This window comes from Salvelinus namaycush, chromosome 5 (genome assembly GCF_016432855.1).
Source record: "Salvelinus namaycush isolate Seneca chromosome 5, SaNama_1.0, whole genome shotgun sequence".
NCBI lineage: Eukaryota > Metazoa > Chordata > Actinopteri > Salmoniformes > Salmonidae > Salvelinus > Salvelinus namaycush.
Window position 1 is genome coordinate 65,765,755 of NC_052311.1, and position 26,413 is coordinate 65,792,167.

Consider the following 26,413-nt stretch of genomic DNA (forward strand, 5'->3'; position numbering starts at 1 on the left):
GCTTCTCCAAACTGTCCAAGCTTCTCCAAACTGGCAAAACTTCTCCAAACTGTCCAAGCTTCTCCAAACTGTCCAAGCTTCTCCAAACTGTCCAAGCTTCTCCAAACTGGCAAAACTTCTCCAAACTGTCCAAGCTTCTCCAAACTGGCCAAGCTTCTTCAAACTGTCTAATCTTCTCCAAACTGACCAAGCTTCTCCAAACTGACCAAGCTTCTCCAAACTGGCCAAGCTTCTCCAAACTGACCAAGCTTCTCCAAACTGACCAAGCTTCTCCAAACTGGCCAAGCTTCTCCAAACTGACCAAGCTTCTCCAAACTGTCCAAGCTTCTCCAAACTGGCCAAGCTTCTCCAAACTGTCCAAGCTTCTCCAAACTGTCCAAGCTTCTCCAAACTGTCCAAGCTTCTCCAAACTGGCAAAACTTCTCCAAACTGTCCAAGCTTCTCCAAACTGTTCAAGCTTCTCCAAACTGTCCAAGCTTCTCCAAACTGGCCAAGCTTCTCCAAACTGACCAAGCTTCTCCAAACTGTCCAAGCTTCTCCAAACTGTCCAAGCTTCTCCAAACTGTCCAAGCTTCTCCAAACTGACCAAGCTTCTCCAAACTGTCCAAGCTTCTCCAAACTGACCAAGCTTCTCCAAACTGTCCAAGCTTCTCCAAACTGTCCAAGCTTCTCCAAACTGACCAAGCTTCTCCAAACTAACCAAACTTCTCCAAACTGTCCAAGCTTCTCCAAACTGGCCAAGCTTCTTCAAACTGTCCAATCTTCTCCAAACTGACCAAGCTTCTCCAAACTGACCAAGCTTCTCCAAACTGGCCAAGCTTCTCCAAACTGACCAAGCTTCTCCAAACTGTCTAAGCTTCTCCAAGCTGTCCAAGCTTCTCCAAACTGGCCAAGCTTCTCCATACTGACCAAACCTCTCCAAACTGTCCAAGCTTCTCCAAACTGTCCAAGCTTCTCCAAACTGACCAAGCTTCTCCAAACTGACCAAGCTTCTCCAAACTGTCCAAGCTTCTCCAAACTAACCAATCTTCTCCAAACTGACCAAGCTTCTCTAAACTGACCAAGCTTCTCCAAACTGGCCAAGCTTCTCCAAACTGACCAAGCTTCTCCAAACTGTCCAAGCTTCTCCAAGCTGTCCAAGCTTCTCCAAACTGACCAAGCTTCTCCATACTGACCAAACCTCTCCAAACTGTCCAAGCTTCTCCAAACTGTCCAAGCTTCTCCAAACTGACCAAGCTTCTCCAAACTAACCAAACTTCTCCAAACTGTCCAAGCTTCTCCAAACTGGCCAAGCTTCTTCAAACTGTCCAATCTTCTCCAAACTGACCAAGCTTCTCCAAACTGGCAAAACTTCTCCAAACTGACCAAGCTTCTCCAAACTGACCAAGCTTCTCCAAACTGGCCAAGCTTCTCCAAACTGACCAAGCTTCTCCAAACTGTCCAAGCTTCTCCAAACTGGCCAAGCTTCTCCAAACTGTCCAAGCTTCTCCAAACTGTCCAAGCTTCTCCAAACTGTCCAAGCTTCTCCAAACTGGCAAAACTTCTCCAAACTGTCCAAGCTTCTCCAAACTGTTCAAGCTTCTCCAAACTGTCCAAGCTTCTCCAAACTGGCCAAGCTTCTCCAAACTGACCAAGCTTCTCCAAACTGTCCAAGCTTCTCCAAACTGTCCAAGCTTCTCCAAACTGTCCAAGCTTCTCCAAACTGTCCAAACTTCTCCAAACTGACCAAGCTTCTCCAAACTGTCCAAGCTTCTCCAAACTGACCAAGCTTCTCCAAACTGACCAAGCTTCTCCAAACTGTCCAAGCTTCTCCAAACTGGCCAAGCTTTTCCAAACTGACCAAGCTTCTCCAAACTAACCAAACTTCTCCAAACTGTCCAAGCTTCTCCAAACTGGCCAAGCTTCTTCAAACTGTCCAATCTTCTCCAAACTGACCAAGCTTCTCCAAACTGGCCAAGCTTCTCCAAACTGACCAAGCTTCTCCAAACTGTCCAAGCTTCTCCAAGCTGTCCAAGCTTCTCCAAACTGACCAAGCTTCTCCATACTGACCAAACCTCTCCAAACTGTCCAAGCTTCTCCAAACTGTCCAAGCTTCTCCAAACTGGCCAAGCTTCTCCAAACTGTCCAAGCTTCTTCAAACAGTCCAAGCTTCTCCAAACTGGCTAAACTTACCTGTAAGGCTACCTTACTGGCTGACTGGCTCCATAGACCCCTCAGGGTTATTGTGAACATTACTATTCTGAAGTAGAAAATCAGACTTTTTATTTATTTTTATTGAGGTTTTGATTGAATATATCAATCAAATCAAAGTTTATTTGTCACGTGCGCCGAATACAACAGTGAAATGCTTACTTACAGGCTCTAACCAATAGTGCAAAAAAGGTATTAGGTGAACAATAGGTAAGTAAAGAAATTATAACAACAGTAAAAAGACAGTGAAAAACAGTAGTGAGGCTATATACAGTAGCGAGGCAATTAAAGTAGCGAGGCTACATACAGACACCGGTTAGTCAGGCTGATTGAGGTAGTATGTACATGTAGATATGGTTAAAGTCACTATGCATATATGATGAACAAAGAGTAACAGTAGTGTAAAGAGGGGTTGGTGGGTGGTGGGAAAAAGAAAGACTCGTTCACGCCGCCTAAGATGGCACTGAAGAACATGGCTGACCTTTTAACATTCTCCCAACCAATTGTGCTATTTTGTTATTTTTTTTGTGTTTTGTGTAACTTATTTTTTTACTTATTGGATACATAATGTTGCTGCTACCGTCTCTTATGACCGAAAATAACTTCTGGACATCAGAAAAGCGATTACTCACTGCGGACTGGAAGAAACCTTTTCTTTTAACGAGTCCGACGAGAAGGATATCCTGCTTTCACTGGAACAGGCCCAGATCCACAACTTTTGCGTGAAGAAAAGATGCCGGAAAAGGGCTGCAGATCAGGCACCCTTCTGAGAATCCGGAGGCGAGCAAGTTAACTCCCACTGCCTGCCATCCTTCTTGCTAACGTGCAATCATTGGAAAATAAAATTGATGACCTATGATTAAGATTATCCTACCAACGGGACATTAAAAGCTGTAACATCTTATGTTTCACTGAGACGTGGCTGAACGAAGATACGGACAATATAGAGCTAGCGGGATTTTCCATGCACCGGCAGAACAGAGACGCTACCTCTGGTAAGACGAGGGGTGGGTGTGTGTGTCTTTTTGTCAATAACAGCTGGTGCACAATGTCTAATTTTAAAGAAGTCTCGAGGTATTGCTCGCTTGAGGTAGAGTATCTTAATTCTTATGGCTGCAAGGGAAAGTATTGAGTAGCCAGTGAAATCGTGCCCATTTCAAACGGCCTCGTACTCAATTCTTGCTCGTACAATATGCATATTATTATTACTATTGGATAGAAAACACTCTCTAGTTTCTAAAACCGTTGGAATTATTTCTCTGAGTGAAACAGAACTCATTTGGCAGCACTTTCCCTGACCAGGAAGTAGAATGTCAGAAATATATGCTCTGTTCAACTTCCTGCCTATACATGGTCATGACACGTAGGAGTCTACGTACACTCCATACGCCTTCCTCTGGGTGTCAAGATGATGTGAGAGAAGAAATTTTGTGTTTATCTTGGTCTGAGGTGGAATAAAAGCTATTTCTTTGACGTGACCGTCCACTTCCGGTACTCTGAAGCGCGCGACTTGGAAGTGGGATTGCCTTCTGTTTTGCTGCCGTTATGGACGAAAACTATCTCTGGCTCGGATTTTATTTGATACATGTGACCATATCATCGTAATGTATGTTTTTTCAATATAGTTTAATCAGATTATTGAAATTTTTTCGGGAGTTTTGCCGTGTTCCGTTCTCTGACTTTGTTTACGTTGGAGAGATCCGTGCCACTCGGCTAGTGCCCATGCTAAATGAAGAGGGAAATTTGCCGTTCTGAATCCAAACAACGACTCATCTGGACAAAGGACACCTTGTTCAACATTCTGATGAAAGATCAGCAAAAGTAAGACCCAATTTATGATGTTATTTCATATATCTGTCGTAGTCGCCGGCGCCCAAGTGTTTCTATTGTGCTAAGCTAAGCTAATATAACGCTACATTTTGTTTTCGCTGTAAAACACTTAATAAATCGGAAATATTGTCTGGCATCACAAGATGCCTGTCTTTCATTTACTGTACACTATGTATTTTTCAGAAATGTTTTATGATGAGTAATTAGGTATTTGACGTTGGTGTCTGTAAATATTATGGCTGCTTTCGGTGCAATTTCTGATTGTAGCTGAAATGTAAACTATGATTTATACCTGAAATATGCAAATTTTTCGAACAAAACATATGCTATACAATAAATATGTTATCAGACTGTCATCTGATGAAGTTTTTTCTTGGTTAGTGGCTATTTATTTCTTTATTTGGTCGAATTTGTGATAGCTAGTGATGGAGTAAGAAACTGATGGAGTTAGAAAAGTGGTGTCTTTTGCTAACGTGGTTAGCTAATAGATTTACATATTTTGTCTTCCCTGTAAAACATTTTAAAAATCGGACATGTTGGCTTGATTCACAAGATGTGTACCTTTCATATGCTGTATTGGACTTGTTAATGTGTGAAAGTTAAATATTTAAAAAAAATATCTTTTGAATTTCGCGCCCTGCACTTGAGCTGGATGTTGTCATAAGTGTACCGGTGTCGGGCCAGCCAGCCTAACAGGTTAAGATAAGCTGTAGACCACACTATCTACCAAGAGAGTTCTCATCTGTATTATTCGTAGCCCTCTATTTATCACCACAAGCGAAGCTGGCACTAAGACCGCTTTCAACCAACTCTATAAGGCCATAAGCAAAGAAGAAAATGCTCACCCAGAAATGGCGCTCTTAGTGGCCGGGGACTAAATGCAGGCAAACTTAAATCAGTTTAACCAAATTTTTCACGTGCAACCAGGGGGAAAAAAAATCCTAGACCACCTTTACTCCATACACAGAGATGCATACAAAGCTCTCCCCCGCCCTCCATTTGGCAAATCTGACCATAATTCTATCCTCCTGATTCCTGCTTACAAGCAAAAACTAAAGCAGGAAGTACCAGTGACTCGCTCAATACGAAAGTGGTCAGAAGACGTGGATGCTACACTACAGGAATGTTTTGCTAGCGCAGACTGGATTATGTTCCAGGATTCATCCAATGGCATTGAGGAATACACCACCTCAGTCATCAGCTTCATCAATAAGTGCATTGATTACGCCGTCCCCACAGTGACTGTACGTACATATCCCAACTAGAAGCCATGGATTACAGGCAACAGCTGCATCGAGCTAAAGGCTAGAGATTCCGCTTTCATGGAGCGGGAGACTAATCCGGACGCTTATAAGAAATCCTGCTATGAACCATTAAACAAGCAAAGTGTCAATACAGGATTAAGGTTGAATCCTACTACACTGGCTCTGACGCTTGTCGGATGTGGCAGGGCTTGAAAACTATTACGGACTACAAAGGGAAACCCAGACGCAAGCTGCCCAGTGACTCGAGCTTACCAGATGAGCTAAACGCCTTTTATGCTCGCTTCGAGGCAAGCAACACTGAAGCATGCACGAGAGCACCAGCTGTTCTGAATGACTGTGTGATAACGCTCTCGGTAGCTGATGTGAACAAAACCTTTAAACAGGTCAACATTCACAAAGCCGCTGGGCCAGACGGATTACCAGGACATGTACTCAAATCATGCGTGGACCAACTGTCAAGTGTCTTCACTGACATTTTCAACCTCTCCCTGACCGAGTCTGTAATACCTACACGTACTACCTACGTTTCAAGCAGACCACCATAGTCCCAGTGCCCAAGGAAGCGAAGGTAACCTGCCTGAATTATTACCGCCCCGTGGCACTCACGTCGGTAGCCATGAAGTGCTTTAAAAGGCTGGTCATGGCTCACATCAACAGCATCCTCCCGGACACCCTAGACCCACTCCAATTCGCATACAGCCCCAACAGATCCACAGATGATGCAATCTCAATTGCACTCCACACTGCCCTTTCTCACCTGGACAAATGGAGCACCTATGTGAGAATGCTGTTCATTGACTACAGCTCAGCGTTCAACACTATAGTGCCCACGAAGCTCATCACTAATCTAAGGACTCTGGGACTAACCACCTCCCTCTGCAACTGGATCCTGGACTTCCTGACTGGCCACCCCCAGGTGGGCCCACGTCTGCCATGCTGATCCTTAACACTGGGGCCCCTCAGGGGTGTGTACTTAGTCCCCTCCTTTATTCCCTGTTCACCCACGACTGCATGGCCAATTACGACTCCAACTCCATCATTAAGTTTGCTGACGACACAACAGTGGTAGGCCTGATCCCCAACATCGATGAGACGGTCTATAGGGAGGAGGTCAGAGAACTGGCAGTGTGGTGCCAGGACAACAACCTCTCCCTCAATGTGAGCAAGACAAAGGAGCTGTTCGTGGACTACAGGAAAAGGCGGGCCCCATTAACATCGACGTGGCTGTAGTGGAGCGGGTTATAAGTCCCTTGGTGTCCACATAACCAACAAACTATCATGGTCCAAACATACCAAGAAAGTTGTGAAGCGGGCACGACAAAATCTTTTCCCCCTCAGGAGACTGAAAAGATTTGGCATGGGTCCCCAGATCCTCAAAAGTTTCTACAGCTGCACCATCGAGAGGATCCTGACGGGTTGCATCACCGCCTGGTATGGTAACTGCTCGGCATCTGACCGTAAGACGCTACAGAGGGTAGTGCGAATGGCCCAGTACATCACTGGGGCCAAGCTTCCTGCCATCCAGGACCTATATAATAGGCGGTGTTAGAAGAAAGCCCATAACATTGTCAGAGACTCCAGTCACCCAAGTTATAGTTTTCTCTGCTACCGCATGGCAAGCGGTACCGGAGCTCCAAGTCTAGGACCAAAAGGCTCCTCAACAGCTTCTACCCCCAAGACTGCTGAACAATTCGGACAATTTACATTGACCCCCCTCCCTTTTGTACACTGCTGCTACTCTCTGTTTGTTTGTTACCTATGCATAGTCACTTCGCCCCCACCTACATGTACAGATGACCTCAATTAGCCTGTACCCGTGCACACTGACTTGGTACCGGTGCCCCCTGTATATAGCCTTGTTATGTTATTCTTATTGTGTTACTTTTTATTATTACTTTTTATTTTAGTCTACTTGGTAAATTATTTATTCTTCTTGAACTGCACTGTTGGTTAAGGGCTTGTAAGTAAGCATTTCACGGTAAAGTCTACACTTGTTGTATTCGGCGCATGTGACAAATAAAGTTTGATTTGATTCACAACTATCACCACTTCCTGGAACCCATCTCAGCTCTAGTCCTTTCACATGTACCATCACACGGGTGTGATCATTCTACAGTGGTCCCTGAAGCCTACGATCACACCTGTGTGATTAGAACGCTGATTTAGAATGGACAGTTTCGAATGACGCAACAATCACCATTTGAGCTGACCACACTTTTTCCAGAAACTATTTACACAAACACAGTCCTTACAAAGTTATGTCCAGAATGTGAGCAGTTTATTTTTGGATGCAATGTTCAGATATTCACAGAAGTATCTATAGTATAACACAATCATCCAAACCGGAAAAATGTAGGCTACATTTGTCCTAGCGCTAACTGAGGAAAGATTGACTCAACACAAGAGGTCATATTTTTATATCTCTCGGCTGACATAAACTACAATATGAATTAGCTAATAGCAATTACTATGTATAATTAATTACATCACGGGTGAGCTCACCATTGATCTAAATAATTGCGTTAAACACTTTCTAGAAATCGAAAGCAACCCAAGGATGCTTTTTTTGCCTTACAGAAACCAAAGATAATAGAAGACAAGATGAGTTTGGTCTGTGTATAGTACGCATGTTGAAGGGGTGTGTCGTCTACCATCGTTCACATCCCACCATTCACTTCCTGAAATTAGTGAACTCTTACTCACCTCATTTTGTTATAGCATATTTGGTCCGACAGACGATTACATGAAACCTAGAATGTCAACAAACATGGCTCCACACACATAGCTGGAATTAGCTTAGCTCATCATAATCAGTACAACCATCAAAAAAGTGTTTTACACACATAATATGTGCCCATTACAATCTATGCAAGAATCGGAATGCATGGTTTATCACCGTTACTTGAAAACGTGAATAAAACAGTAAATATATATCAATAATTACCACACAAAACATTTTCTGATAGTGATTTATTGATACAAATGGCACGTGCCAGCAGTCAATCACATAACCTCTCACTCCCTCTCTGAGCCATTCAGTGTTGTTTATGTATGTAGTTAGTGAGATAAGCTGTAGCATTAGCAATGTCTTTCTAAAGGAGACAACTCACAAATGCAGAAATTCTGGATATTTTTTACAATTCTGACAATGAGTCTGAGTATGAAAGTCAGGAATCATATTCTGACAGTGACAGTGACGAGCTGCCCCCCAGCCATTGAGAATCCTGAATCTGAGGACCACTTGTCCACTGACAAAGTCCCAGGTCCCTTTGAAGATGCTGGTGGTGATGGAGGCAGACCGACAGTGGATGAAGTACAGGAGTTCTGTGGTAACTGGAAGGCTGCCAGTCATTTCACCCCTCCTGGCCCTGCTGTTTGCTTTGATGAGTCCCAGTCTGGAGTGCAACACCCCTTACCAGTTCCATATGAGGCAGAGTGCTTAATGTTGTTTCTGACAGAGGAGCTGGTGGGAGACATAGTAGAGACCAATCGCTATGCCTTGTAGCTACAGGAGAAGAGAGAGCCAGGAGTGGGGGGGACAACCACAATTTGTGAAATGTATACTATCCTGGTGACAGTCCTTCTCATGGGGATAGCAAAGAAAAACTCAATAAGACAATACTGGAGCATAGATCCTATGTTTGCAACTCCCTACTTTGCCACCTTTTCCCAAGACTGCTTCCTAGTTCTGCTGCGATGACTGCATTTCATCAACAATGCTACTGCCATCCTAATTGACCCGATTGACCCGTTGACCTGTTTCAATCCCAATGATGATAACTAAACAATTATTTAAGCTTTGACCAATCCCCAAGGTTTGTAAGACCCTGTAAGACCCTAATAATTAGGTAAAGACTCAGCTTCTGCAAAAGGTTCGTAAGCTTTATTCAGAGGACGTTCTAAAGTCAACCAAAATTTGAACAGTCTTTATAACCCCCTCTACACACACACACACACACACACACACACACACACACACACACACACACACACACACACACACACACACACACACACACACACACACACACACACACACACACACACACACACACACACACACACACACACACACAGGTTTATCACTTTTCTACCAGCCTTGGCAGTTTCTCGCCGTTCCTTTCCTCCCCAGATAAGAGGGACCTTGGAAGGAGCCTCTTTCCTATTGTCCTTTGTTCTCTCAACTCTCACACCACTACACAGCAACACAATGGTCTAGTCACACATATTATGGAATTATGACACATTTCATACAATTATATGATTTCAGGGTGGAATCCTTTAGTCATTACTTTAAACATATAAATTCCCTTATCACCCGTTATACAAAATAAGAAATGTTCTTACCAGCCTGACAATAGCATTTGGTTTCAGCAAGGGACACACTTTGTATGTGGACAATTGTTACAGCAAAAGAGGGGTTGGCGAGTGGTGGGTGGCGGGACACAATGCAGAGAGCTCGGTTATCCAATGTGCGGGAGCACTGGTTGGTCGGCCCAATTGAGGTAGAATGTACATGAATGTGTAGTTAAAGTGACTGTGCATATATGATAAACAGAGAGTAGCAGCAGCGTAAAAAGAGGGGTTGGGGGGGTTGGGGGGGGAGACACACAATGCAAATAGTCCGGGTAGCCATTTGATTACCTGTTCAGGAGTCTTATGGGCTGGGGGTAAAAACTGTTGAGAAGCCTTTTTGTCCTAGACTTGGCACTCCGGTACCACTTGCCATGCGGTAGTAGAGAGAACAGTCTATGACTGGGGTGGCTGGGGTCTTCGACAATTTTTAGGGCCTTCCTCTGACACCGCCTGGTGTAGAGGTCCTGGATGGCAGGCAGCTTAGCCCCAGTGATGTACTGGGCCGTACGCATTACCCTCTGTAGTGCCTTGCGGTCAGAGGCCGAGCAATTGCAGTACCATTTTTCCATCTGATTGACGCAGCCCTCAATGGCCACATAGTTCACCGCCAACTAACAGGTGAGATGATTACTGAACAAGTAAATTTACACACAGTTCACATGCAAATCACATACAGAAACTATTAACCTCTCTGCGCTACGGATCCATTTAGCGGGATCATTTTCCTAAACAACCGCTGAATTGCAGGGCGCAAAATATTACTAAAAATATTTATAATCATGCAATCACAAGTGAAATATACCAAAACACAGCTTAGCTTGTTGTTAATCCACCTATCGTGCCAGATTTTGAAAATATGCTTTACAGCGAAAGCAATGAGTGTATCAATCAATGGTAGAACAGCTAGCCCCAAATTAGCATGGTCACGAAAGTCAGAAAAGCAATAAAATGAATCTCTTACCTTTGATAATCTTCGGATGTTTGCACTCACGAGACTCCCAGTTACACAATAAATGTTCTTTTTGTTCGATAAATATTACTTTTATAACAAAAAAACGCCATTTGGGTTGCGCGTTATGTTCAGAAAACCACAGCCTCGTTCCGGTCCTGAAAGGCAGAAGAAAATTCCCAAACGTATCAGATTCAAAAATATTACAAACATTTTTTATAATCATGCAATCACAAGTGAAATATACCAAAACACAGCTTAGCTTGTTGTTAATCCACCTAATCAGATTTTGAAAATATGCTTTACAGCGAAAGCAATCCAAGCTTTTGTGAGTGTATCAATCAATGCTAGAACAGCTAGCCCCAAATTAGCATGGTCACGAAAGTCAGAAAAGCAATTAAATTAATCGTTTACCTTTGATAATCTTCGGATGTTTGCACTCACGAGACTCCCAGTTACACAATATATGTTATTTTTGTTCGATAAATATTACGTTTATAACAAATAACCGCCATTTGGGTTGCGCGTTATGTTCAGAAAACTACAGCCTCGTTCCGTTCGGCAAATTCCAAAAAGTATCCGTAATGTTCTTAGAAACATGTCAAATGTTTTTTATAATCAATCCTCAGGTTGTTTTTAACATACATAATCGATAATATTTCAACCGGACCGTAACCTATTCAATAAAAGAGAGAAAGAAAATGGAGAGCTACCCCTCTCGCGCGCAGGAACTAATCAAAGGACACCTGACTACTTTTGAAAAATCTCGCTCATTTTTCAAAATAAAAGCCTGAAACTATGTCTAAAGCCTGGTCACAGCCTGAGGAAGCCATTGGAAAAAGGAATCTGGTTGATACCCCTTTAAATGGAAGAAAGACGGGAAATGAAACACAGATAAAAAAATAAAAAAAACACTTACGGGTTAGATTTCCTCAGGTTTTCGCCTAGAAAATCTGTTTTGTTATACTCACAGACAATATTTTGACAGTTTTGGAAACTTTGGAGTGTTTTCTATCCTAATCTGTAAATTATATGCATATTCTACGATCTGGACCTGAGAAATAGTCCGTTTACCTTGGGAACGTTATTAAAAAAATAGCGTCAAGAAGTTATATCATATAATATAATTATCATGAAATCACAAGTCCAATACAGCAAATGAAAGATAAACAGCTTGTGAATCCAGCCATCATTTCCGATTTTTAAAATGTTTTACAGCGAAAACACAATATGTATTTCTATTAGCTAACCACAATAGCCAAACACACAACCGCATATTTTCACCATGTTTCTACCGCATAGGTAGCTTTCACAAAACCGACAAAATAGAGATAAAATTAGTCACTAACCAAGAAACAACTTCATCAGATGACAGTCTTATAACATGTTGTACAATACATTTATGTTTTGTTCGAAAATGTGCATATTTGAGGTATAAATCATAGTTTTACATTGCAGCTACCATCAAAAATATCACCAAAGCAGCCAGAATAATTACAGAGAGCAACGTGAAATACCTAAATACTCATCATAAAACATTTATGAAAAATACATGGTGTACAGCAAATGAAAGATAAACATCTTGTGAATCCAGCCAATATTTCCGATTTTTTAAGTATTTTACAGCGAAAACACAATATAGAATTATATTAGCTTACCACAATAGCCAAACACACAAATACATTTATTCACCGCAAAAGGTAGCTTTCGCAAAAACCAGCAAAAGATATAACATTAATCACTAACCTTGAACAAATTCATCAGATGACAGTCTTATAACATCATGTTATACAATACAACTATGTTTTGTTCGAAAATGTGCATATTTAGAGCTATAAATCCTGATTATACATTGTGAATACGTAGCATCGATTCACCAGAATCTCCAGAGATATTTTGGACACTCACCTAATCTGACCAAAGAACTCATCATAAACTTTACATAAAAATACTTGTTGTATGGCAAATGAAAGATACACTGGTTCTACTTCTTATGGCTGCAAGGGGCAGTATTGAGTAGCCTGATAAAATGTGTCCATTTCAAACGGCCTCGTACTCAATTCTTGCTCGTACAATATGCATATTATTATTACTATTGGATAGACAACACTCTCTAGTTTCTAAAACCGTTAGAATTATTTCTCTGAGTGAAACAGAACTCATTCTGCAGCACTTTTCCTGACCAGGAAGTGGAACGTCTGAAATCGATGCTCTGTTCTTCTTCATGCCTATACATGGGCACAAGACCTATTAGTATACATACACGTCATACACCTTCCTCTGGGTGTCAAGAAGGCTGTGAGAGAAGAAATGAGGTGATTATCTCGATCTGGGATGGAATAAATCCTCTTGGAATGACGTGTACCCAATTTCCGGTACTCTGAAGAACGCAATTTGGACAGTGGGGTTGCCTTTTGTTTTGCTGACGTTATATGCGACTATTATTTCCGGCTTTGATTTTATTTGATACATGTCACCATATCATCGTAAAGTATGTTTTTTCAATATAGTTTCATCAGATTATTGAAATTTTTTCGGGAGTTTTGCCGTGTTCCGTTCTCTTCCGTTTGTTTACATGGAGAGATCCGTGCAACCCGGCTAGCGCGCTTGCTAAATGGAGAGAGAAAGTTGCCATTCTGAATCCAAACAACGACTCATCTGGACAAAGGACACCTTGTTCAACATTCTGATGAAAGATCAGCAAAAGTAAGACCCAATTTATGATGTTATTTCATATATCTGTCGTAGTCGCCGGCGCCCAAGTGTTTCTGGCTATTGTGCTAAGCTAATATAATGCTACATTTTGTTTTCGCTGTAAAACACTTAATAAATCGGAAATATTGTCTGGCATCACAAGATGCCTGTCTTTCATTTGCTGTACACTATGTATTTTTCAGAAATGTTTTATGATGAGTAATTAGGTATTTGACGTTGGTGTCTGTAAATATTATGGCTGCTTTCGGTGCAATTTCTGAATGTAGCTGCAATGTAAACTATGATTTATACCTGAAATATGCACATTTTTCGAAAAAAACATATGCTATACAATAAATATGTTATCAGACTGTCATCTGATGAGGTTGTTTCTTGGTTAGTGGCTATTTATATCTTTATTTGGCCGAATTTGTGATAGCTACTGATGGAGTCAAAAACTGATGGAGTAATAAAAGTGGAGTCTTTTGCTAACGTGGTTAGCTAATAGATTTACATATTTTGTCTTCCCTGTAAAACATTTAAAAAATCGGACATGTTGGCTGGATTCACGATATGTGTACCTTTCATATGCTGTATTGGACTTGTTAATGTGTGAAAGTTAAATATTAAAAAAAAATATCTTTTGAATTTCGCGCCCTGCACTTGAAGTGGCTGTTGTCATAAATGTACCGACGTCGGGCTTACACGTCAAACAGGTTAATGCAACCGCTGTGTTAGATTTTTTAAAATAACTTTACCATAACATACAGCTTTGCGAGACAGCGCTCACCAAAACGGCGGAGAATAGGACTCAACATTTTACACAGAAATACGAAATAACATCATAAATGTTTTCTTACTTTTGTTGAGCTTCCATCAGAATGTTGTACAAGGAGTCCTTGGTCCAGAATAAATCGTTGTTTGGTTTTAGAATGTCCATTTCTTCTGTCGAATTAGCAACCTTGGCTAGCCATGTGGCGCGAACATGCCCATCAACTCTTGGCGCAAAGAACGGAAAATTCCAAAAGTCCCAATAAACGTTGAATAAACTGATAAAACTCGGTTGAAAAAACCTACTTTATGATGTTATTATCACATGTATCAAATAAAATCAGAGCCGGAGATATTCGCCGTGTATACGTAACGCTTTTCAGAAGCCAATGTCGAGCTCCGCGGCGCGCCTTGGTAGACAAAGAAAATTCCTGACCTGCCACTCCAAAAGCTCTTGTTCGGCCTCAGATCAAGCTAGACACCCCATTCCACCTTCCACTGCCTGTTGACATCTAGTGGAAGGCGTATGAAGTGCATGCATAATCGATAAATATGAGGCAATTGAATAGGCAGGCCCTGAAACAGAGCCTCGTTTTCAGATTTTTCACTTCCTGCATGGAAGTTTGCTGCAAAATGAGTTCTGTTTTACTCACAGACATAATTCAAACAGTTTTAGAACCTTCTGAGTGTTTTCCATCCAATAGTAATAATAATATGCATATTGTATGATCTAGAGAAGAGTACGAGGCCGTTTCATTTGGGCACGATTTTTTCCAAAGTGAAAACAGCGCCCCCCTATTGACAATAAGTTTTAAGCATCAGCTGTCAGAGCAGCTTACTGATCACTGCATCTGTAAATAGCCCACCCAGCTACCTCATCCCAAAATTGTTATTTATTTGTTTGTTGCTATTTTGCACTCCAGTATCTCTGCTTGCACATCATCATCTGCACATCTATCATTCCAGTGTTAATGCTAATTTGTCATTATTTCACCACTATGGCCTATTTATTACCTTACCTCCCTAATCTTACTACATTTGCACACACTGTACATAGATTTTTATATTGTGTTATTGACTGTACGTTTGTTTATCCCAAGTGTAACTCTGTGTTGTTGTTAAGGTCGCACTGCTTTGCTTTATCTTGGCCAGGTCGCAGTTGTAAATGAGAACTTGTTCTTAACTGGCTTACCTGGTTAAATAAAGGTGAAATAAAAATAAAAATAAATAAATAAAGAACCAAAATTGGTTCCAAGGGTTCTAAACTCAGCAAAAAAAGAAACATCCCTTTTTCAGGACCCTGTCTTTCAAAGATAATTAGTAAAAATCCAAATAACTTCACAGATCTTCATTGTAAAGGGTTTAAACACTGTTTCCCATGAACCATAAACAATTAATGAACATGCACCTGCGGAACGGTCGTTAAGACACTAACAGCTTACAGACGGTAGGCAGTTAATGTCACAGTTATGAAAAATTAGGACACTAAAGAGGCCTTTCTACTGACTCTGAAAAACACCAAAAGAAAGATGCCCAGGGTCCCTGCTCATCTGCGTGAACGTGCTTTAAGCATGCTGCAAGGAGGCATGAGCACTGCAGATGTGGCCAGGGCAATACATTGCAATGCCCGTACTGTGAGACGCCTAAGACAGCACTACAGGGAGACAGGACGGACAGCTGATCGTCCTCGCAGTGGCAGACCACGTGTAACAACACCTGCACAGGATCGGTGCATCCGAACATCACACCTGCGCGACAGGTACAGGATGGCAACAACTGCCAAAGTTACACCAGGAATGCACGATCCCTTCATCAGTACTCAGAATGTCCGCAATAGGCTGAGAGAGGCTGGACTGAGGGCTTGTAGGCCTGTTGTAAGGCAGGTCCTCACCAGACATCACCGGCAACAACGTCGCCTATGGGCACAAACCCCCCGTCGTTGGACCAGACAGGACTGACAAAAAGTGCTCTTCACTGACAAGTTGCGGTTTTGTCTCACCAGAGGTGATGGTCGGATTTGCGTTTATCGTCGAAGGAATGAGCGTTACACCGAGGCCTGTACTCTGGAGTGGGATCGATTTGGAGGTGGAAGGTCCGTAATGGTCTGTGGCGGTGTGTCACAGCATCATCGGACTGAGCTTGTTGTCATTGGAGGCAATCTCAACGCTGTGCGTTACAGGGAAGACATCCTCCTCCCTCATGTGGTACCCTTCCTGCAGGCTCATCCTGACATGACCCTCCAGCATGACAATGCCACCAGCCATACTGTTCGTTCTTTGCGTGATTTACTGCCACACAGGAATGTCAGTGCTCTGCCATGGCCAGCGAAGAGCCCGGATCTCAATCCCATTGAGCACGTCTGGGACCTGTTGGATTGGAGGGTGAGGGCTAGGGCCATTCCCCCCAGAAATGTCCGGGAACTTGCAGGTGCCTTGGTGGAAGAGTGGGGTAACATCTCACAGCAAGAACTGGCAAATCTGGTGCAGCCCATGAGGAGGAGATGCACTGCAGTACTTAATGAAGCTGGTGGCCACACCAGATACTGACTGTTACTTTTGACCCCCCCTGTTACTGTTAATTTTGACCCCTCCTTTGTTCAGGGATACAGTTTTCCATTTCTGTTAGTCACATGTCTGTGGAACTTGTTCAGTTTATGTCTCAGTTGTTGAATTTTGTTATGTTCATACAAATATTTACACAAATAAATGCAGTTGACAGTGAGAGGACGTTTCTTTTTTTGCTGAGTTTACATTTGACCTCTCAGCTTCCCTATCAAATCTAAAAATCTCAAATAGAAAACCGAAGAAAATGAACAACAATGACAAATGGTTTGATGAAGAATGCAAAAATCTAAGAAAGAAATTGAGAATACTGTCCAACCAAAAACATAGAGACCCGGAAAACCTGAGTCTATGCCTTCACTATGGTGAATCACTAAAACAATACAGAAATATACTACGGAAAAAGAAGGAACAGCACGTCAACAGCAACATAGACTCTAACCACTTCTGGGAAAATTGGAAAACACTAAACAAACAACAACACGAAGAATTATCTATCCAAAATGGAGATGTATGAGTAAACCACTTCTCCAATCTTTTTGGCTCTATAACAAAGAATAAAGAGCAAAAACATATACAGGATCAAATACAAATCTTAGAATCAACTATTAAAGACTACCAGAACCCACTGGATTCTCCAATTACCTTGAATGAGCTACAGGACAAAATAAAAATCCTCCAACCCAAAAAGGCATGTGGTGTTTGTTGATGGTATCCTTAATGAAATTATCAAATATACAGACAACAAATTCCAATTGGTTATACTAAAACTCTTTAACATCATCCTTAGCTCTGGCATCTTCCCCAATATTTGGAACCAAGGACTGATCACCCCAATCCACAAAAGTGGAGACAAATTTGACCCCAATAACTACCGTGGGATATGCGTCAACAGCAACCTTGGGAAAATCCTCTGCATTATCATTAACAGCAGACTCGTACATTTCCTCAATGAAAACAATGTACTGAGCAAATGTCAAATTGGCTTTTTACCAAATTACCGTACAACAGACCATGTATTCACCCTGCACACCCTAATTGACAACCAAAAAACACAAAACAAAGGCAAAGTCTTCTCATGCTTTGTTGAGTTCAAAAAAGCCTTTGACTCAATTTGGCATGAGGGTCTGCTATACAAATGGATGGAAAGTGGTGTTGGGGGTAAAACATACTACATTATAAAATCCATGTACACAAACAAGTGTGCGGTTAAAATAGGCAAAAAACAAATTTCTTCCCAAAGGGCCGTGGGGTGAGACAGGGATGCAGCTTAAGCCCCACCCTCTTCAACATATATATCAACGAATTGGCGCGGGCACTAGAAAAGTCTGCAGCACCCGGCCTCACCCTACTAGAATCTGAAGTCAAATGTCTACTGTTTGCTGATGATCTGGTGCTTCTGTCACCAACCAAGGAGGGCCTACAGCAGCATCTAGATATTCTGCACAGATTCTGCCAGACCTGGGCCCTGACAGTAAATCTCAGTAAGACCAAAATAATGGTGTTCCAAAAAAGGTTCAATCGCCAGGACCACAAATACAAATTCCATCTAGACACCATTGCCCTAAAGCACAGAAAAAACTATACATACCTTGGCCTAAACATCCTTGCCACAGTTAACTTCCACAAAGCTGTGAACGATCTGAGAGACAAGGCAAGAAGGGCATTCTATGCCATCAAAAGGAACATAAAATTCAACATACCAATTAGGATCTGGCTAAAAATACTTGAATCAGTCATAGAGCCCATTGCCCTTTATGGTTGTGAGGTCTGGGGTCCGCTCACCAACCAAGATTTCACAAAATGGGACAAACACAAAATTGAGACTCTGCATGCAGAATTCTGCAAAAATATCCTCCGTGTACAACGTAGAACACCAAATAATGCATGCAGAGCAGAATTAGGCCGATACCCACTAATTATCCAAATCCAAAAAAGAGCCGTTAAATTCTACAACCAGCTAAAAGGAACAAAGCCATCACCTACAGAGAGATGAACCTGGCGAAGAGTCCTCTAAGCAAGCTGAACAGCAGCACAATTAGACCCAACCAAATCATGAGAAAACAAAAAGATAATTACTTAACAGATTGGAAAGAATTAACAAAAAAACTGAGCAAACTAGAATGCTATTTGGCCCTAAACAGAGAGTACACAGTGGCAGAATACCTGACCACTGTGACTGACCCAAACTTAAGGAAAGCTTTGACTATGTACAGACTCAGTGAGCATAGCCTTGCTATTGAGAAAGGCCGCCCGTTGGCAGACCTGGCAGAGGGGGACCTGATCGACATGATAGACATGTGCACACTGCCCACAAAATGAGGTGGAAACTGAGTTGCACTTCCTAACCTCCTGCCCAATGTATGACCATATTACAGACACATATTTCCCTCAGATTACACAGATCCACAAAGACTTCGAAAACAAACCCAATTTTGATAAACTCCCATATCTACTGGGTGAAATTCCACAGTGTGCAATCACAGCAGCAATATGTGTGACCTGTTGCCACAAGAAAAGGGCAACCAGTGAAGAACAAACACCATTGTAAATACAACCCATGTGTACTTTAACCATTTGTACATTGTTACAACACTGTATATATACATAATATGACATTTGTAATGTCTTTATTGTTTTGAGAGAGAGAGAGAGAGAGAGAGAGAGAGAGAGAGAGAGAGAGAGAGAGAGAGAGAGAGAGAGAGAGAGAGAGAGAGAGAGAGAGAGAGAGAGAGAGAAGGAGAGGGGTGGGGCAGTGGGTGGAGTCAGGAGAATAAACTCAGTTAAGTTTGTGTCATTGTGTAACAAAATTGGTGACTCACTGCAATAGAATCCATCCCACAGACCCAGCCAGTCAAGTCCAGCCTGCCGAGAAGATCTCAAATTATAATTGCCTTTGTCTGTGGATTAGGATTAGCCTATGCAGATTACTTCCTTATTCCATCCAGCCGCCAGGTGTCTGATTGGCTAATCTATTTATTTCCGGTTTATGCAGGGCGGAGTCTACAGTCCAGGTGAGGTACTCTCCCCAACTTCCACAACCCAAAATAATATCTCCTGGCTGTTCCATTCACTTTTAATGTTCTCCAATCTCATCAACAAAGTATGTTTTTGTTGTAACATTATTCAGAGTGTTGACAAAATTAATAAAACTGATGGTCACATGTCTCAGACGTATGTGTTTAGCCAATCTATCTGTGTATGTTGTTGATTGTGAAGAGTATTGAATCCCAACACAAGCTCCTATGGTCTGATGAGGAATGTCCCTTCTACACCTGCATTGCTTGCTGTTTGGGGTTTTAGGCTGGGTTTCTGTACAGCACTTTGATATATCAGCTGATGTAAGAAGGGCTATATAAATACATTTGATTTGATTTTAATGTCCCTGAATGCCCCCTGTCTGTTCAATAATCACAAGAACTGTTGAAGGCCTAGAAGGAATCTGTGCCATATAATATACAATGTGTTCTCAATCAACCTAGCTTCACTCGTTCCTGGCCTCACTCGGCCCTGTCGTTCTCCTCTGCTCCGGCCCCCTGCTCTGGGCTGGAGCACAACAACATCCACCTTCTAGTCTCACACTCACATATCAAGTACCCTGGATTACTGTGTCAGTCAATTTTAGTTGTGTCAGTCAATTTTAGTTCTCATCAGTTGAATTTGACATGGAAGTTCTCTATAGGAGTTCAGTTCAGACTAGAATGTCAGTGGAATTGACCCCAACCCTGATCAAGACTAATGCATCATAGAGATGTGTTAGATTCAACCGAGTGGCTGCGTGACCAGGGGTTGTATGTACCGTGCCTCTGAGGAGGAGTGCTGATCTAGGATCAGGTCCCCCTCTGTCCAAGTAGTATCATTCATATTGATCTAAAAAGGCAAAACTGATCCTAAATCAGCACTCCTACTCTGAGACGCTTGAAACACACTCTCAGGACACCTCTTCCTGACACCTGAACAACCTTTCCTTCTACTGCGTGCTACTTTACACACTATTTTAATGTAGCCACTGTTGCTTCCCCCTACCTTCCTGCTCTGACCCGCGGCGATGATCATCTGGTGATAGACATGTACAAACTTCCTTGCACAGCCTTGTTTTAGATTTAATCTAAGACTAGGCGATTGCTGGACTATGGCTAATCTTAATATTCATCTTCAGTATTGTCCAATAGGTTCTCTATGGAGACCTGTGATACAGTATCATTATTTGGATATTATCTTTGTTGTTTCATGTTGCTGGGTAGGAGGCTTCATCTTGGAGATGGTTCTATATGTGGCTCTATTGGACCTTCACAGTAACAGTTGACGTCCTGTATTCTTACTGGCTCTGGAGTAGATAACAGTATTGTGATATAATTAAGTAGTCAAATATAGGGTATGCCTCATAACCCCTAATTTCATTGTATGTTTGGTTTACGTTGACATAATCAACTAATTGTATTATTTCACCAGGTGTCTGAATAGAAAGGTTCATGTTTGATTCATGTTGCTTGCTATATCCTATTTAGGACATACACAGCCAATCACACATGCACAAACACGCACACACCTGCACAAATGATAAGTCAGCTTTCTTCCAAACATATTAAAATAGTTTATTTCATTTTTCACTTTAAACAAACCAAAGAGCTTCCTCTCCATCTCATGAGATTGTAGCCTATATGTCTGCATGTGTTCAGGTCAGTGTCTGTGTCCTTCACCTGTCTGTCTATGTGTGGTGTGTATAACCAACCCAACCCTTTTTCTGTGTATGTGTGTAAACCTGCATCTCTGACCCTCTGAACCTGCATTGAGGATCTTGCTTATCTTATCATGAATTCACTCATGGAGCAAGAGCTGCTGTTCTGTGGAGAGTGGGCAGGGGGAGCTGTTTCACTTCTTGGTGAAGAACTCATTGCACATCATGGTGAGGCAGGCCACCAGTGTGACGTACTCCTGGAAGTCCACACTGCCATCTGAGTCAGCGTCCAGATCTTTGAAGATCTTGTCAACCTTTGCCTGGTCAGTGTTTTTCTGTTATAATGATCAGAGAGAGAGAGAGGTAATGGGTGAGACTTTGATTTCAGCAGTTAAAACTAGAATCCATACAGTTGTTATTTGTTTATAAAGGTGTGAGAGATTAAGTTATTCTATTGGATGAGGCGGGTCATGTGTTTGTGATGTTCCAAGCAATTCAATATTTCAGTAGTGTCTTTCTTTAGCAGTATTGTATTTGGTCGTGCTGCTGTTAAAGCATGATTGAACTGAACTGTTCCTAGGATCCACTCACCCCCATGACATCTCCAAGCTCTGCGTTGAGCAGATCTTTGAGTTCTCCCTTGCTCAGGGTCGTCTTGTCGCCCTCCTTGCCAGAGTACTTGTGGAAGGCTGAGATGAGCAATGCCATAGACTGCTGGACCTGTGACATGGTGACTACGAGAGAGTTTTGTCAGTTTGAGAGAGAGAGAGAGAATGGAGGTACAAATTTAGGTTATTATTTTACGGTATTATCAATTCAAATCTATTTTTATCTTACATCTGGGTTACCATTCCATACGTCATACGTTCCATATGTCTGGGAAATAAAGTCATGTTGGCACTGGTTTAATCGTGTTTAAACATAAGGTTCAGGTTGAATAGAGGCTTTAAAGAGTATTAACGGTTGTTGCACACGAATCAAGGACTTAACTACACACATACCACGCCCCACTACTGCAAACAGGTTCTATATCTCTACCACAAAGCTAGGAAGAGAAAGAGAGGGGGAGGAGAGATGGAGAGCAATGCAACAGAGGCAATTAGAGTGTGAGAGAGGCGGAGAGAGGTTAGAGATAGAGACATAGGGAGAGAGGTGGAGAGAGAAAGAGAGAGAGAGGCGGATATGGAGGGGAGAAAGGAAGAGAAGAGGGGGCTGAGTTGTTTAAACACAAACAGGCATGGCTCTAGCCAACGCCCTTGCATGTCTCTCTCATTAACTCTGGGGGATTTTAAAGAGAGAAAGTATATATATATAGAGAGAGAGAGGGACAGACACACAGACAGAAAGACAGATGGGAGGAAATTGGTGGGCAGGCAGAAAGGCGCGTTGGTAATTTCAGGCAAAAAATAACATAGAAATCCCAGCACCTCCCCCACCCCTCACCTGTCTCCACCCTCTTTCTATCTAGTTTGTTTAAGGTGTGTCTCTTCACATGTCTTGCCACTATGTAGGGAGGTTGCTCTCTCTCTTCTCACTTTCTCTGCCTACCCGTAATCAAGGTGGTGTGAAGCTTCTGAGTTTAAGGAAGCGTCTGTAATGTAAATCCCTCATTTAGCTGACCCTCCTCCCCAGTGTGACTTGCAGTAAGTGCGGTCAAATTAGGACGCTGAAGCAACCATACAGTATGGACATGGTAAGCACAACATTATAGTTGTAAGGAACAATCTCCGTCACTGTGGTGGACTCCACTGATCTCTCTCTGAGTCACTGTGGTGGACTCCACTCATCTCTCTCTGAGTCACTGTCAGCTGCCCCAGGACTGGCAGGCATCCAACCAGACACACCTTCGTACCACCCCTCTGACTGCCCATCTGATAACTAGAAACACACTCTACTCACAGAATGGTCAGAGCGAGGGGAGAGAGAGTTTATGGTAAGGACAGAGTGAAGGAAAGAGAGAGCGAGAGAGAGGGGGGTGGAGGATAGAAAGAGGTAGTGTTCTGCACTATGGAAGGATTGAGGGAGGAAGAGAGAGAGGGGAGGAGGAGGAAGAGAAGAGAGATTCTTTCATCTGAACTGTGTAGTGCTCTGAGTAGCACCCACACATGTTAGAATGGACAGGCAGACAGAGTTACGCCCTCCACAGAGCTTGGCTCAAGATCACAAACAGTGCAGACAGGCGCTTACTAACTGTTGCAAGGCACACCCTGAAGTCATTCACACTTTTGCAGTCAAGTATTAATCACTATAGAACATTAAACTACACACAATTGCAAATAAATGTTGTAAACCACCCAATGAGAATGTATAATTTGGCACATCTAACATATCAGAGACACACACAGCTAAAACAAACTGAAGCATTTTAGCAGCGAGGCACTATGGTACACGTTTTACTAGGTTTAGTTTTCACTCACCGAAGTTGTGCGAGGAGTTGGACAGTCAGAGGAACAGAGAGCGATGGAGTGAGGAAGAGAGAGATGGGCTGTTGGTTTTAAACAGTGATTACCACACCCCACTCTCCCCTCCCCTTTCCTCTCCTTTTCCCTCTTTATCTGAGGGAAATGGAAACTGCAATGTCCTGTTCCCTTCTTCATGTGAACTAGTGACTGAACAAATTATACTAGGCATATATATTTTCTAAAGTTAATAATTACTTCACATGACTTTATCACCATAGTAACCAAACAACATCAGAGAGGAGAAATCCCTGCATATGTCTAATGTCTTTGAATGAGAGTGAATACCTCTTATTCTGACTGTAGTTATTCATCCAACAACTTTTCAGTTAAGAAGAATGTAGTAACACTGCAGCATTCTCCAAACTGGCCAAGCTTCTCCAAACTGTCCAAGCTTCTCCAAACTGACCAAGCTTCTCCAAACTGTCCAAGCTTCTCCAAACTGTCCAAGCTTCTCCAAACTGGCCAAGCTTCTCCAAACTGGCCAAGCTTCTCCAAACTGGCAAAACTTCTCCAAACTGTCCAAGCTTCTCCAAACTGGCCAAGCTTCTCCAAACTGGCTAAGCTTCTCCAAACTGGCCAAGCTTCTCCAAACTGGCAAAAATTCTCCAAACTGTCCAAGCTTCTCCAAACTGGCCAAGCTTCTCCAAACTGGCCAAGCTTCTCCAAACTGGCCAAGCTTCTCCAAACTGGCCAAGCTTCTCCAAACTGTCCAAGCTTCTCCAAACTGTCCAAGCTTCTCCAAACTGTCCAAGCTTCTCCAAACTGGCAAAACTTCTCCAAACTGTCCAAGCTTCTCCAAACTGTCCAAGCTTCTCCAAACTGGCCAAGCTTCTCCAAACTGTCCAAGCTTCTCCAAACTGGCCAAGCTTCTCCAAACTGGCAAAACTTCTCCAAACTGGCCAAGCTTCTCCAAACTGGCCAAGCTTCTCCAAACTGGCCAAGCTTCTCCAAACTGTCCAAGCTTCTCCAAACTGTCCAAGCTTCTCCAAACTGTCCAAGCTTCTCCAAACTGGCAAAACTTCTCCAAACTGTCCAAGCTTCTCCAAACTGGCCAAGCTTCTCCAAACTGTCCAAGCTTCTCCAAACTGTCCAAGCTTCTCCAAACTGGCCAAGCTTCTCCAAACTGGCAAAACTTCTCCAAACTGTCCAAGCTTCTCCAAATTGGCAAAACTTCTACAAACTGTCCAAGCTTCTCCAAACTGTCCAAGCTTCTCCAAACTGACCAAGCTTCTCCAAACTGGCCAAGCTTCTCCAAACTGGCCAAGCTTCTCCAAACTGTCCAAGCTTCTCCAAACCGTCCAAGCTTCTCCAAACTGACCAAGCTTCTCCAAACTGTCCAAGCTTCTCCAAACTGGCCAAACTTCTTCAAACTGTCCAAGCTTTTTCAAACTGTCCAAAGTTCTCCAAACTGTCCAAGCTTTTTCAAACTGTCCAAGCTTCTCCAAACTGACCAAGCTTCTCCAAACTGTCCAAGATTCTCCAATCTGACCAAGCTTCTCCAAACTAGCCAAGCTTCTCCAAACTGTCCAAGCTTCTCCAAACTGGCAAAACTTCTCCAAACTGTCCAAGCTTCTCCAAACTAGCCAAGCTTCTCCAAACTGTCCAAGCTTCTCCAAACTGACAAAGCTTCTCCAAAGTAAGCTTCTCCAAACTGTCCAAGCCTCTCCAAACTGTCCAATCTTCTCCAAACTGGCCAAACTTCTCCAAACTGGACAAGCTTCTCCAAACTGGCCAAGCTTCTCCAAACTGGCCAAATTCTTCAAACCGTCCAAACTTCTCCAAACTGTCCAAGCTTCTCCAAACTGACCAAGCTTCTCCAAACTGACCAAACTTCTCCAAACTGTCCAAGCTTCTCCAAACTGGCAAAACGTACCTGTAGGGCTACCTTACTGGCTGACTGGCTCCATAGACCCCTCAGGGTTATTGTGAACATCACCAGACTTCAGGTGACATGCCCTGTGAAACTACACATACATACAAACACAGACAGACACACACAACACCCTGTGAGCAGAGGCATCACACACAACACCCTGTGAGCAGAGTCATCACACACAACACCCTGTGAGCAGAGTCATCACACACAACACCCTGTGAGCAGAGTCATCACACACAACACCCTGTGAGCAGAGTCATCACACACAACACCCTGTGAGCAGAGACATCACACACAACACCCTGTGAGCAGAGGCACCAAACAACACCCTGTGAGCAGAGGCATCACACACAACACCCTGTGAGCAGAGTCATCACACACAACACCCTGTGAGCAGAGGTCATCACACACAACACCCTGTGAGCAGAGGCATCACACACAACACCTTGTGAGCAGAGTCATCACACACAACACCCTGTGAGCAGAGGCATCACACACAACACCTTGTGAGCAGAGGTCATCACACACAACACCCTGTGAGCAGAGGCATCACACACAACACCCTGTGAGCAGAGTCATCACACACAACACCCTGTGAGCAGAGTCATCACACACAACACCCTGTGAGCAGAGGCACCAAACACAACACCCTGTGAGCAGAGTCATCACACACAACACCCTGTGAGCAGAGACATCACACACAACACCCTGTGAGCAGAGACATCACACACAACACCCTGTGAGCAGAGACATCACACACAACACCCTGTGAGCAGAGACA

General features: G+C 42.8%; 1 protein-coding gene across 1 annotated transcript; it reads right to left on the minus strand.

Moving 5' to 3' along the window:
- Window positions 1-21,186: 21,186 nt before the first annotated feature.
- On the minus strand, window positions 21,187-23,809 carry LOC120047742 (ictacalcin-like). The gene is made up of 3 exons (XM_038993299.1): window positions 23,712-23,809; window positions 21,886-22,028; window positions 21,187-21,629 (listed from the first exon to the last, which is right to left on the minus strand). Exons 2-3 carry the CDS (start codon window positions 22,021-22,023, stop codon window positions 21,489-21,491), a joined length of 279 nt encoding a protein of 92 aa, XP_038849227.1. The 5' UTR covers window positions 22,024-22,028; window positions 23,712-23,809; the 3' UTR covers window positions 21,187-21,488.
- Window positions 23,810-26,413: the final 2,604 nt, after the last annotated feature.